Raw genomic sequence first — 15,423 nt, forward strand, 5'->3', positions numbered from 1 at the left:
CCCAGAGGTGTGTTGAAGCAAGTAGCAGAAACCCTTTTTTACTCCGAACACTAAACGAGAGAACTTTTCTTTGGATTCCTGTGAGGTCTCCTAGTTTTGTTTGAAGGACATCATCACCCGATGAGTCAAGCTTTCTCTGGTTTCACCGCAAGTTCAACAGCACCTGCTCTTCTCTCAAATTAGACTTTCCTGCTTCAAAGCCGAGAGGATCTGCTCCGTACCGAATACGCCCACGCCGAGTGGCTTTTGGAGGAAGCACCAAGAATTCCACAAGGTTGGAGACATAAACACAGGAGGTGAACCTTGTCTTCTTCAGTTGAGCTTGTGAAGGATAATCATTTGAGGAACTTGAGGGCGACATTTAGCAGTGGAGACGAAGACTTGTGGTGAACATCTCGAGTCCAGTAAGTCAAGCAAATGAATGAAAGATTGAGTGAAATAGAGGAACATTGACAACGCCGGAGAAGAGATTGGAGATTTTTATTTAAATATTTTGATTTTAGTTTAGCGGTGGTTTGAGCCTGCCTGAATTTGAAAGCGAGAGTAAGCTTTATCACATCAACTCCAGTTAATTGTCTTTTCATGTCAACTATTGAGAGAAGGCTTAGGTCCAATTAGCAAGCAGTTGTCTAAAATTGAGAAATACAAAGAAGAAAAACAAAGAAGGCAAGGTTGGACTGGCGAACCAAAGAAAGAAGGTAAACGAAATGTTTGTTTTTTTCTAATGGTGTCAATTTTGTCGGGAAGACTCTAAATGAGCTTGGATTGAGGGGAAAAACACACGAGGTGGACATCTCCTGCAAGGATAAAATACTCCAAGAAGGATCTAGACAACTCTTGTTGAGATTTCCAGGAGGATTAAGACGAGGATCTTTTTTCAGCGACTTCGACTGGAGTAAGAACAGGAGTTAAAAATCTCTAAAAAGAAGGATCTATAGCAGGATGGCGACATCCCCACATCGCTGGGGATTCCTCCAACTCCTGCCCAGAAAGCTGCTCCTGATTCTGGTCCTACTCCTGCCTCTGGCCCAGTACGCCCAGACGGCGCTGCATTCCAGCTTCCGACGTCTGAGCGGTCGCGAGAAGAAAGAGATGCAGAAGGAGATCTTGTCCATCCTGGGCCTGCCGGGCCGGCCCAGACCTCATCCGCCGCTCCGGCCGCCCTCATCGGCGCCGCTTTTCATGCTGGACCTTTACCACGCCATGGCGGCGGACGGCGACGACGACCCGATCTCTGCCAACGACATCGTCGGGCCCGGAGTGGTGCGGCTGAGGGGGGGTGGCGCCGGAGAGCGGAGGGCGGCTGTCCACCGCCCGGCGCTACCCACCCTCAGCACCCCGCCGCTCGGCACAGTTGTCAGCGAGGCCGACACAGTCATGAGCTTCGTCAACCTTGGTGAGCGATATCACAAAAAGGGTTTTGTTTCCACGCCCCAAAGTTAAGAGTATTTCAGTAATGATATCACGATATGTGCAACAACCAATATCTTCAATATATCGATGCAAACCAGTCTACATATGTCCCTATATATTTGTCAACGTTCTTGATACAAACGCAAGTTCATATTAGGGATGTAACAATCAGGCTTGTTAATAGCAGCGTTTCTCACGGCGTTAGTTTTGTCAGTAGCTAGTAATCTAATTACTTTCCCCACCTCTGCAATGCAATTACTGAGGATGTATTGGGGCGCGTTACTACAATTTGGTTGAATGAAGCGCAAATTGTCTGATTTTCTCATTTTGTCACATAACTGCCTGGGAAAGAGCAGAGCGCGGGGGGGGGGATTAGTGGGTGGTGACACTGTTGCAAACACAATGATCATTGGCTAGGTGGATTGGAGCGTTAGCATAGCATTTACGTTCTCGTTAGCATTTAGAGTGGCGAGCGTCATCAAACTCTCGGGCAAGTCACAAAGTAAGCTTTGTCCTGTAAGCGATACTATATAATAATATACAGGTAGTCCTCAGTTTATGAAAGAGTTCCGTTCTTGCACTGGCGATGTAACCCGGATCTCTGCATTAGTCGGAATGAACCCTTTAAACAAACTAAATTTTTTTTAAAAAACTGTCCAAAAACTTGCATTATACGTCATTGTACTGTCCTCGCCAAGCTTGACAGCGAGCTTAGCTCCAAAATGACGATGTCAGACATCAGTGGGTTTGCTGACTTTATTCAGCTGCTCATCAACGCTTGCATAATGAAACTAAAATTAAATTAAATTAAATCAGTCTCACTTTCAATAACAGCAATTAAAATTAGCGTTTACAAGTAGCTGCTGATGCAGCAATAACAAACGATTAGCATGTATCAGTTAGCGTCCGCACATCATCAAAAACAATCCAATAAACTCTCCCCAAGCATTCGCCCACAGTTGAAAACGCAGAATAAAGAGTAGAAAAGGGGTTATATACAGTCGTCACCTCTGGACACTTCACAAGCAACAAATGTGCGCGCAGGCTGTCACCTCTTCACTCGGCTGTGCTCTTCCTCATATGTGCGTGTGTGGGGTGGGCGGTGTGTAAATGTAATTTTATCTGGCACCAATTGACCGCAGAAAACCGGAGATGTGATCCTTTTAACTTCATAATAGGAACTATGAAGGAACTATTCACTATTTAAACTAGGAACCATTTTTCCCCTAGAGGGCACTCATGCTCTTTGGACAAATTATTTTCTTTGGCTTAATGTGGGTATGTAATGGGTTATCGTACAGTATAATAATAACAGTTCATATAGATAACTGTGCGGAGTAAAGAAAAAAAAACATTGTTCAGCATTGTTCACCATTGTACTTCAGTATTCTTTTCACCAAATACTTTTTTACTTGTACTTGAGTACATTTTTTGGATGACTACTTGAGTAATATTCGGTGGTGGATGAAGTACTCCCTTTTTTCAATTAATTTTTTTTTTATTTAAGTACAGATGCAGTGGCAAAAAAAATACTTAGGTACAAGAATCTCAGAAAAATTGTACTCAAGTAAAAATACAAAAGTACTGACTTTAAAATTTACTTTTCAAAGTAAAATTATTTTCCCCCGATGCAAAAATGTGATTTAGATCATATACAGCGGGGCAAATAAGTATTTAGTCAACCACCAATTGTGCAAGTTCTCCTACTTGAAAAGATAAGAGAGGCCTGTAATTGTCAACATGGGTAAACCTCAACCATGAGAGAGAGAACAAACAAGCAAGATTTCTGGCTGTCAAAGAGGTCTAACTTCTTCTCACGAGGCTCCACTCGTTACCGGTATAAATGGAACCCCTTTTTAACTCATTATCGGTATAAAAAGACCTGTCCACAACCAGTCACACTCCAAACTCCACTATGGCCAAGACCAAAGAGCTGTCGAAGGACACTAGAGACAAAATTGTACCAGGCTGGGAAGACTGAATCTGCAATAGGTAAAACGCTTGGTGTAAAGAAATCAACTGTGAGAGCAATTATTAGAAAATGGAAGACATACAAGACCACTGATAATCTCCCTCCATCTGGGGCTCCATGCAAGATCTCACCCCGTGGCGTCAAAATGATAACAAGAACGGTGAGCAAAAATCCCAGAACCACACGGGGGGACCTAGTGAATGACCTGCAGAGAGCTGGGACCACAGTAACAAAGGCTACTATCAGTAACTAAATGCGCCGCCAGGGACTCAAATCCTGCACTGCCAGACATGTCCACCTGCTGAAGAAAGTACACGTCCAGGCCCGTATGCGGTTCGCTAGAGAGCATTTGGATGATCCAGAAGACGACTGGGAGAATGTCTTATGGTCAGATGAAACCAAAATAGAACTTTTTGGTAGAAACACAGGTTCTCGTGTTTGGAGGAGAAAGAATACAGAATTGCATCCGAAGAACACCATACCCACTGTGATGCATGGTGGTAGAAACATCATATTTTGGGGCTGTTTTACTGCAAAGGGACCAAGACGACTGATCTGTGTAAAGGAAAGAATGAATGGGGCCATGTATCTAGAGATTTTGTGTGAAAATCTCCTTCCATCAGCAAGGGCATTGAAGATGAGACATGGCTGGGTCTTTCAGCATGACAATGATCCCAAACACACAGCCAGGGCAACAAAGGAGTGGCTTCGTAAGAAGCATTTCAAGGTCCTGGAGTGGCCTAGCCAGATCACAACCCCATAGAAAATCTGTGGAGGGAGTTGAAAGTCCGTATTGCCCAACGACAGCCCCAAAACATCACTGCTCTAGAGGAGATCTGCATGGAGGAATGGGCCACAATACCAGCAACAGTGTGTGAAAAGCTTGTGAAGAGTTACAGAAAATGTTTAGCCTCCGTTATTGCCAACAAAGGGTACATAACAAAGTATTGAGATGAACTTTTGGTATTGACCAAATATTTATTTTCCGCAATGATTTGCAAATAAATTCTTTAAAAATCAAACCATGTGATTTTCAGTTTGTTTTTTTTCCCCACATTGTCTCTCATGGTTGAGATTTACCCATGTTGGCAATTACAGGCCTCTCTAATTTTTTCAAGTGGGAGAACTTTCACAATTAGTGGTTGACTAAATACTTATTTGTCCCACTGTATATGCATGGCGGACAACACAGACAAGACCGAAAAAGCAGTTTCTGCTCTTGCACTCCTCTTTAAAAGAAACTGCTGTATTTTAAGCCAAAACAACTGTTGTGTTGGATAGAACAATGTCTATATGCTGCCATAGCAGATTCATGGCGTATTAAGCCCCCGAACTATTTTTAATTTGTCCGTTTTACCCTGAAAACCCCCGTTCACAGACGTCGCTCAACCGCTTTTGTTTCAACCCAGCCATAAAACGAAGGTATTATATTATTCAAAATGTATGTCTTTTTTAGCTTAGAATCATTAATTGTTGTCTCATATTTCGTTTAAAAAAAAAAAAAAAACTATTCACTCGCATATTTTAAACTTTTCAACAAATTATGTCACAATGGGAAAAAAATGGCGTCTGTAAAAAAGTATATCTACCTCATAACTATCGTTTAATTGTATTTTTATTTTTTTTTTTACTGTCGCATTTTCTCTGATATGTTAGATGATAAATAATCGATCCAAACAAAGAAAAATTGGAAAAAAAAGTTTAAAAGGGTAAATATATGAATAAGAAAATCTCGACTACTCCTTGATGTCTGCGATTTCTGCATCGCGACCCTTGTTATATTACCATGTTTCACCCATAAAATCCCCCCAAAATCCGGCTGTGGTCATTCACATCTGCGTCTTGACACTCGATGATAGTGATGAATGTTACACGGAATTTTTGGATCAAAACAAGGTAAGTACGCAATAATATGGCGTCATGGCGTCTGTAATTCTGCTCTCACGTACTCTCACCTCCAGATAGGGTTTTGCTGTTTAAAAAACGTTTTTTTTTTTTTTTTTTTTTTAATGGCCTTCTGTTCAAAATTTTTCTTCTCCCAGAAAATTGAGATTTTAAGCTTTCCAATGAAACACATACATATAACCAGGGGTGAAAGTGGCTAGAATTTCTTGCCGGAACTCCCAGACGTGAAGGTCGCCACAGAGCCAGAAATTCTCTTTATTTTTTCCTTATTTTTTTTAGGGGGGGACATCTTATCATCATCAATAATAAGGAAATGAATATAGTAGCCTAACATAAATGAAGAAATATAAGTCCAAAGTGCACATTGGCAGCTAAGATGTTCTGAACCTCCCCATCAGAGCAAATAAAATTAAATATGATAAATAAGCCTACTCAACTCTTTCATTGCTCTTAAAGATTTAATCCATTTTATGTTACATTGCCCCTTTTTTTGTCACATCAATTCAACCTTTTTTTTCTTGCTGTTCCAGAAAACATGCACGTTTGAACCAATCAGAGCTAACTATCTTTGCTGATCACATGTCAGCATGTCGGCCAATTGAACGGATACATGAGTCCAGGCATTTTGCTTTGCTGCGTGCATTCGCACATCGACGTGACTCAACTGCAGCAGCTGGGGAAACCTCCATGCCGTCCGTGGAATAAAATAAATATTGGTGGAAACGGATTACGCTACACAAGCACTTTATTATGCTTGTTGTTAACACTTGCGTATGTAAATCTGATGTTGGTAGATTGTTTCTTCTTGGGGATGAAATGCATGTGTGGCGGCTTAGCTTTTTTTTTACATAGCGTTTTGACAGTTGCTGTCATATTTTCGGAATCAAAGCACCGTGTACCGGAACAGCATTCCAGCCCTGAATCTTATACCGGAACTGCGTTCCTGACCGTTCTGGCCCACTTTCACCCCTGCATATAACACATACATTTACACATGCATATCAGACTATTTTGAAAGTTGGCCAAATTGGGGAAGTCAGAGCGGAACTTCAAGTCACCTGAGTGTTTTCCACCATATATATCTTATTGGGAAAAGTAATTTGTAACTGTAATATTACTTTTTAAAAGATTAACAACGCTGGAAGCAGAACATGTTTTCCACTGACATGTTTTGCCTATAAGAATACAGTTAGTATGTGCATAAGATTACTATCTTTCCCCAGCATAAATATTAGCATGCCCTTCTGAATACCTCCTTCCTTCCTGCAACAGAACAGTTCATTGGAAAAGCTCTTCACGCTTCGAGTATGTTATAAACCCACTCCCACCTCAAAGTAATGAAGGGTTTCCCTTCCCCCCCCCTCAACTGTTTGGTGAAGGAAGCAAGCACACCCTGGAATTTATCAGTCAACGCTGCAGAAAAACACCATTTGATGTTGCAGAGTTGTGCAAACAGCTCATTCATTGAAGTAGTTGAAGCTTCTCACCTGCTCGGCCGCAGGTACACTGAACTTTCTATTTGCGCGCATCGTGACTTCATCCGTCCGTCCAGCTGCACTCGATTAAAGAGCGCAAACGACACGCACCGGCAGAAAAGTCAGCAGTGCCGAGCGAGATGAAAATATGGCTGCGGAGGAAAAAAAACTAAAAATACGTTCAAAATACAAGGCGGGCCTGCAATTAGTGGCATGTGTGTGCACAGCAGCTGCTGTGGCGCGCGCCGCAAAGTGTCTCTAATTACTGAGTGCGTGCACGCGCGCGCGCGACGCTCAATCCGGGAGCATCCAAATTCAAGTATCTCTATTTAACATCCGTCCAGTGTGTTTTTGTGCGAGCGTCTTAAATGTTTATAAGTGCGCGTTGATTTACAGTATCCGGTGTGTCGTGGGTGAAAAAATGTTGCGCCACTATATGTTAGCATCAGCTGTTGAAGTTTCTATCCATTTTAGTCAGGGGCAGGGGTCGCGTTAACCGAATATTTTCCGTCGTTGACCGATTTTTTAAAACGGTGACGGAAAAAACTTAAAGAGCATATGACACGAGAAAAAAAAGTCTTAAATGGCATTATTATGTGAATTAGAATTATATTTTGAGACGATTCGACTATATACAACAATTTAGAAAAGCACAGATGACGAGAAATTAGTCTTTTAATCTGCCGGTTAGCCACGCCTACCATTATAGGGCTTTAGCGTCCCCAACAGGTGGATGACGTCAGCGGTAGACTGGGCTCATCGGTTTTACTATTCAGCCCATTGAGGGGGAATTATTCAGAACGAGGAAAACGCGACGAAGAGAGCCGCAAAATGTCATTGTTTCAGTCTCTCTACTCCAATATTTTTACAGGATATTTTTTTTATCCAAGTATTTTTCCCCAATAGCTATATAAATGGCTTGAGAAGGAACAGTCAGCCCGTCGAGGGGGAACTATTCACAACGAGGAAAACGCGACGAAGAGAGTGGCAAAATGTCATTGTTTCTGTCTCTTTACTTCAATATTTTTACAGGATATTCTTTTTATCCAAGTATTTTCCCCAATTGCTAAATAAATGGCATGTTCATGACAAATAACAGTATTGTGCTGAATGGAATATGAAATAATAAAAATGCATTTATTCAGGACGACATGGCAAAATTACTCCATAATGGTCAAAAATGTCAACTTCAACTTTACTGTCGCACCTCCCGAACGATATTTTATGACACTAAATCGGACATGTGTCATTTCCCTTCCCCGGCTTCGGAGAATGTAAACAAACCAGAAGCCATGACAGCTAGCCGACATGCTAACCCAAACCGAGTGATGTTTCAAAGTCTTTGAAGTGGAAAATCACACATAACTATCCTGGATTATTTGACATGACGACCCGGTTGTCAACTGTCTTAGTGGATCGGCAAACCGCCCGGCGGAGAGCAATTTACAGTTCGTTCCCCGGAGGAGGGTGGCGGGATTTGTTGTGCAGCTAACGTGGTGCTGCTAATGACCATTAGGAGAGCTTTTTACATGCCTATCAATGATCAAACGTAAGTAGTCCTTCATTTAAAGGAAGTTTGTGGTGTTTACTTTGTAATCGCTGTATTCGTTTTTGACATAATACAAAACAAGATGTTTACTCACTTCCTCATAAGTCCAATGGTCCCACAGTAAATATCCACGGTGAATGGGAACCTTTTGAAACTCCCAAAAGGCGCATACGCCTCTCCCTCATACAGAATGATTTTTCTGCAGCCGTTTGGCTGGCGTGATGCGAAAAATAAACGTATTAATCCACAAAATCAGCTGAATCCTTCGTCCTCATACACAACAGTACACTGTACCGTGAAGAGGACGTCTTCTACCGTACACATCACAGCGCCCTCCTCCTCAATGCAAGACCGAAGCCGGAAGTCACTCATTTTCATGGCGCGGGATTCAAAAAACTAATTAAAAATAGCGATCGCTTCCACACACATCCAAGCGGCCCATATCATTCAGGGGCATAAAATACCGCGTGTATTATGAAATAAACATGCTTTTTCGTGTCACAGGCACTTTAAGTCCATCTGTCATTTTGAAAGGTTGCAATTCACACCCCAGACCACAGGGTGGCGAGTGAGCATATTAATTAGCTATTGTCTCTCTTGATGTATGACATCGTTGGCCTTACTCAGAAAAATGTCAAGGCAACTGAGTGTCCGAAGTTTCTTCAAAAAGCCGCAAAACGACGATGGTGTTGATAAAAGAGGGACTGCACAAGCGGGCATGCAATTCAAGTCCATGCGCACCAGGAGGAAGGTGTGAGGCTGCGTTCAGGCCACAGCAGGTGAACTGTTAATTTCATTGTTCCATATGTAGCCTACCTACTGGGGCCACAGTCAGCTGTTTTTGTCACTGGGGAGAAAAAGTTACATATTCATCTGCTTGATGTGTGATGGCACGTTGTGGATTCTCTGTTAAGCTTGTTCGGACACAATATTAATTTAAAATGAATGAAAACTAAATACTATTGAATATGTTGAAGCGGTATGCAATGTTAAGAGTCTTGTTAGCTCGAATTGCTGTGTCCAGCCGCTGTAGCTCTGCTGCTCTCTGTGAACTCTCTATTCAAGCCGGAACGCACGCGGCTCTTAAGTGTCTCTGTCACGTGACTGTGTCGTAGCCTGTAACGCGCTCGGCCAAATGGACACACAAGTACTGAAGGTGAATTATGCTAAACAAAGGGTCATTATTATCATTTTAAACATTTAAGTGACAGGTAAAAATAGATTATGACCGGATTTTTATGACCCTGTCAGTCAAAATGACAGACAACGAAAAAGTCTAGCGCAACCTCTGGTCAGGGGTGAAAGTGGCTAGAATTTCTTGCCGGAACTCCCCGACGTGAAGGTCGCCACAGAGCCAGAAATGTTATTTATTTATTTATTTATTTATTTTTCTTTTTTTTTTGGGGGGGGGGGGGGGGGGTCAAACCTCTTAAAGTACTGAAATGCAAAGAAAACTTTTAGCACAGTTATTTCTATAACACATACAAAAACTGATTTTCATTCAAAATTGTATTTTTCAATGATTTGCAAAATAAAAGTTAACAAAAACAGCAATAACCCCAACCTCCATCTCCTAATGTTTATTTTCCCTCATTTCCTCACATAATAAATGCCAAAATTTAAATTTTAACTACCGGTACTTATGAACATAGGATGTATATTAAAATTGAAGTAATGTAAAGTGGTGTAAACATTAGTGCTGCAACGATGAATCGATTAACTCGAGTATTCCATTAGAGAAAAAGATTCAAATTAAATTTTTTTGCTTCGAGCATTCGTTGAATTAATGTGGCGTTGTAATGGTTTGTTTTGAAAAGTGTTTGTATTTATAGTTGTATTGAATTGGGTGGATATACCGCCCTCTTGTCTGCCTCATTTCATGTGGCTGAATCCAGCTGCTCCCTGTTAAGACCAACATAAGCTAAGTTTTTGTTTGAGCTAATGTTTTTTTTTTTTTTTTTTAATGCACTTGTAATTTAGTTTATATGTATATTTAGCCGTTTTTGGGGGGCATATGTGTTTGAACCATTTGTTGAGAGCATTGTAAAAACAAAAAACGTTAGCATTTATAGCATTTAAGCTAGCGGACTTTTACAATGTAAGTTAGCCAATTGTTCTTTTGTTGTACATAGAGCCTCATTTATTAATTTTTTTATACCGTTTGAGGCTCAGCTCAGGTATTTTAAATTTGTGTTTCTTATCCGATTACTCCATTATTCGAACTAAGTAGTTCACCGATTAATCGACTACCAAAATAATCGATAGCTGCAGCCCTGGTAAACATTACTTTTTGTTTTAGTTTTTTTTTTTTTTTTTTTTAATAATAGAGGTATAAGTAACATACATTCAGAAAAATAAGTACAAATGACTTATATCATGCAGAGTGAAATGGAATAAATTTTGCGTATATATCGCGCAAACATTGACTTTTTAAAATCATAATGAATAAGTAGCCTAACATAATGAACAAATATAAGTCCAAAGTGCACATTGACAGCTAAGATGTTCTAAACTTCCCCATCAGAGCAAATAAAACTAATTATGATAAATAAGCCTCAACTCTTTCGTTGCTCTTAAAGATTTGATTCATTTTATGTTGACTTGCCCTTTTTTGTTGCATCAATTCAACAACTTTTTTTTTGTGCTGTTCCAGAAAACATGCACATTTGAACCAATCAGAGCTAACCATCTCTGCTGATCACATGTCAATATGTCAGCCAATTGAAAGGATAAATGAGTCTAGGCATTTTGCTTTTCTGCCTGCATTCGTACATTGACTTGAATCATCATCGTCAGACTCAGATAACTGCAGCAGCTGGGGAAACCTCCATGAAATCCGTGGAATAAAATAGATAGTAAATATTGGTGAAAACGGATAACGCTACACAAGCACTTTATTACGCTTGTTGTTAACACTTGTGTATGTAAATCTGATGTTGGTTGATTGTTTTCTTCTTGGAGATGAAATGCGTTTGTGGCATCTTACGTTTTTTTTTTTACGTAGCGTTTTGACAGTTGCCGTCATATTTTCGGAATCAAAGCACCATGTACCGGAACAGCATTCCGGCTCTGAATCCTATACCGGAACCGCGTTCTGGCCCCGAATCTTATACCAGAACTGCGTTCCTGACCGTTCTGGCCCACTTTTACCCCTGATTTTAGTGCAATGTTCAAATAATCATGTTTCACTGCCATTGACGACGACAGACGTGCAATACATTTTGACTTGGAAAGTTGGCAGCGATCGTTCGATCAAACTGGATTGGATGTCTATTGTTGTCATTGGCTGCCAATCAGGGCCGGCCCAGGCCATTTGGGGACCCTAGGCAAAATAATGCCAAGGGGCCCATATTTTTGGCCCACCATTTCGTCACAGTGTACTGTGAAACCCATACATGCAATCCAACCCATATGTCCATATTTTGTATATTAATCAGATTTTGTTGTACTGCATACTTCAAACTTCTCACCCCAAATGATTGTCAGTACTTACAGTAGATGGCGCCAAACCTTTTTCTAAAAGAGGAATAGAAAAAGTTAAGGAAGAATTTTTTATTTTTAAAGCTTATAATCAAGTATCAAAATTCACAAAAGTCAAATAAAGCAAACTGTCGTAAACAGGTGTTTGCATAGATAAACAGCAATGCGCACCAAATTATTCATGATGCTCTATTACAAGGTATAAAATGAGGTTGCCATATTGGGGGCCCCCTAGTGGGGGCCCTAAGCAGCTGCATAGTCTGCGTATAGGTTGGGCCGGCCTTGCTGCCAATGAGTTAAACAGATGTTCCTAATCATTTAAACAAGGGCGTGGGTTTGGTGTCAACATTCGTAGGGACAATATTACAGCATAACCTGTATGTACAGTTTTTGCTTATAGGACGTGACATTAACTCATTTGCTCCCAAAACCGTATAAATAAGTTCTATTTTTAATTGCTTCAGTGTCCCAAAAATGTATTTATACGTCTTTTGCATTTTTTTTTTCACAATCGGGATGTAGGGGAGAGTGGGGTGATTTGTGCCAGTGGGGAAGTTGTGCCACCCCGTTTCTAGGCAACCATAGAAAAAAAATGGTCATGTGACCACACATTTTTGAAGACTCAGTTATTTCACTCATCCTGAAAAGAAGAGAGCCTTATTGCATGAGAGGTAAGCACATTTAAGTGAAGAAAACTGTTGATGTCTTTTTTACATTACTTACAGTGGCTGCTGCTACTGCTGGCCGAAAAATCAAACTTCATATATCCCTCCTCTTCGAAGAGGGCGGAGGAGGCGGCATGTCGTCAACATGTAGTTCTGTCGGGGCTGTGTGGGTATGTGTGTGTGTGAGGGGGTGGAGGGGTCATGTCATCAGCCAATCAAATGTGCATTTGAGGGGAGAAAAATGGACCGCCACATTCAGCAAGTGAAAAGGGGAAAACACAAGTCTGAACATAATGATAATAACTTATGGTAGGGTCAATTCTATACTTACAACATATGGGAAGACAATATAAATTACCTACACTACCGTATATAACTGAAGTCATTATATAATGCAAATAAGCCCTCTTAAAAATTGGTGGGGACAATTTTTGCATCCTGAAAAGTTGGTAGTGTTATGTCCCTACCATCTCTATGCAAACTTATGCCCTTGACTTAAACTGATGTTCTCAAATAATTTAAAGTATTTCAGTGTTATTTAAAGCAACACTAGGTAATTTTTCAACCTTTATAAAATATTTTCATAAGATTTGCGATGAAATGTCGACTGACAACTAGTTGTATGACATCTCTTTTTTATCTTGACAGGGTCTGTATCGCTTTCACCGGCACTAATGAACTTTGAGGAGCAGTGAAATAGAATGTTGTCTTAGTCGTGGCCTATTAGGAGTACATGAACTATCCAGCATGCATGTGTACTGCCATAGGAAAAAATGAAAAAGATCCTCAGCACCACCTGCTGTGAGTGATTTCCAGTGCCCCTGTTGAGGAGGGTGGCAGGAACCCTGCCACACACACACACACACACACACACAAAAAACTACAAAGGTGCTGACTGCTTTACAGCATATGTCATGCCCTCCTTTTATTATTAAGACAAGTCGATGCGAACACTTTCGTGCAAATTCTGAAAGGATGGCAGAGCAACAAAAGAGACAAAAAGTTTTGTCTGAGGAGGAAAAAAAAGCCTGGCTTTCACCCCCCCCCCACACGCCCCCTTGAATAAATTTTGTGTTTGTGTGTGTGTGTGGGGAGGGGGGGCAAATTAATTTATTAAATTAAATTAATTTAATTGCAGAAAAAATGGTAACCAAAAGCAGCCATTTGGGGCCGCTTGGCTCAGTGGTAGTCGTTCCCCAACGTGCAGGTTGTCGGTTCGATTGTCTGCCCTGATGACTTATTTAATATAGTGCCCAAGTGCTTTTGAATGCCTTAAAGGTGGAAAGGCACTATCAGAGATGGGTAGAGGAGCCAAACACTTTACTTAAGTAAGAGTAGCGTTACTTAAAAAAAAATATTACTAAAGTAAAAGTAAGTCATCCAAAAAATGTACTCGAGTACAAGTAAAAAAAGTATTTGGTGAAAAGAATACTCAAGTTATGAGTAATACTGTGAGTAACTTCTTATGTTTGATTTTTATTGTAAACCAATGGTTATTTTTTTTCTCAGCACAAAGTTATCTATGTAAAATATTATTATACTGTACTATAACCACATTAAACTAAAGAAATTAAAAAAAAAATAAATCATTGTATTCCGGCGAGATAAAAATCTACAGAAATGAAGCATTATTTGTCCAAAGAGCATGAGGGCCCTCTAGTGGAGAAAACATATTTCCTATTATGAAACTAAAAGGTTTTCCGTGGTCAATCGGTGCCAAATAAAAACTGGGAGGGATTAAAATACGCACTTTCGAGTCATTTTTACAGCAGCGCTCTATGTCAAATAATTTATTTTTTTTACAGCACTTTAAAAAACGTCAAGTGACTGAACAGGGTGGTGTAATCATAGAACGGTTAGCTTGACTCTGATTGGTATAATTGAGTCATGTGACTATTGTTGTGACATCTCATTGGTGAAACTGGTAGAGCCACTGTTGGCATCTCTGGCAAAAAACAAACTAAAATCTAGTATGTGGAATAAAGAGGTAAAATGTGACTCAGTGTAACCCAAAGTAGCTGAGTAAGAGTAGCGTTTCTTCACAAATCGTATCGTATCGCAAGGTTACCACCCACATGAAATATACTAATTTATTCCCTAAACTAAGTCTGTTAATCTTATTTTCAACTAGCTATTTTTCTTATTTCAGGAAATCTAAGTAAAATTACTTGAAGCACTGGGAGGTAATTTCACTTATTTCTAGTAGATTTACACTGAAAACAAAGGCGTAGGTTTGCAAAGGGACGGTAGGGACATAGCACTACCACTACCAGGATGCTCAAATTGTCACCACCAACTTTTAAGCAACCTTATTTGCATTCTATAGAGTTATTTGGGTAATTTAGATTGTCTTCCCATATGTTGTAAAGATTACACCCTACCATTATCAAGTGCCCCAACAGATTCTTGTCGACAACATGCCGCGGAGAGGAGGGGTATTAGTTTTTTTTTTCGATCATCAGCAGCCACAAGTCATGTAAAAAGATGTCTATGTTGTGGAAGGTGGGGAAACACCACTAATTTTGCTACTGAAAGTCTGCATCAGAGTTAACTTTAAGGAGATGTGTTTATGACGTGTATACATACAAAAAGATGCATTTTTTAAACTAGTATTTGTTAATTTAGTGCTTTGTCATGTGGCAGTGGAGCAGGAACGGGACCTGATGCAACCTCGGCCTTACTGGAAGGAGTTCCGCTTCGACCTGACGCCCCTGCCGCAGGGCGAGACGGTGACGGCCGCAGAGTTCCGCATCTACAAGACGCTCACGCTGGGCCAGCGGGCTAACAGAACCCTTCACATCTCAGTGTATGAGATCCAGAAGGACAACAGACACAGGTCAACACACTGTTGTCATGCACAAAATAGCTTCTATACTTGACGGAACGAGCCTCTTTTTCGCACTCTTTATTCATTTTTCATCCATTTTCCAGAATTACTTCATATTTTTGGGAAAAAAATGTGTT

General features: G+C 40.5%; 1 protein-coding gene across 2 annotated transcripts in view; it reads left to right on the forward strand.

The window, feature by feature from the left end:
• bmp8a (bone morphogenetic protein 8a) overlaps nucleotides 1–15,423 on the forward strand; it is a 22,453-nt gene continuing 7,030 nt past the window's right edge. Inside the window, exons 1-2 of one of the 2 annotated variants that reach the window (XM_057827796.1) lie at nucleotides 1–1,396; nucleotides 15,085–15,295. In XM_057827796.1, the coding sequence (XP_057683779.1) occupies nucleotides 943–1,396; nucleotides 15,085–15,295 (665 nt within the window). In that variant the 5' untranslated portion in view covers nucleotides 1–942. The remainder of the gene's footprint in view (nucleotides 1,397–15,084; nucleotides 15,296–15,423) is intronic. The other variant, XM_057827797.1, reaches the window with a different exon arrangement.

Source organism: Corythoichthys intestinalis, chromosome 22 (genome assembly GCF_030265065.1).
Source record: "Corythoichthys intestinalis isolate RoL2023-P3 chromosome 22, ASM3026506v1, whole genome shotgun sequence".
In the NCBI taxonomy this organism is placed as follows: Eukaryota; Metazoa; Chordata; class Actinopteri; order Syngnathiformes; family Syngnathidae; genus Corythoichthys; species Corythoichthys intestinalis.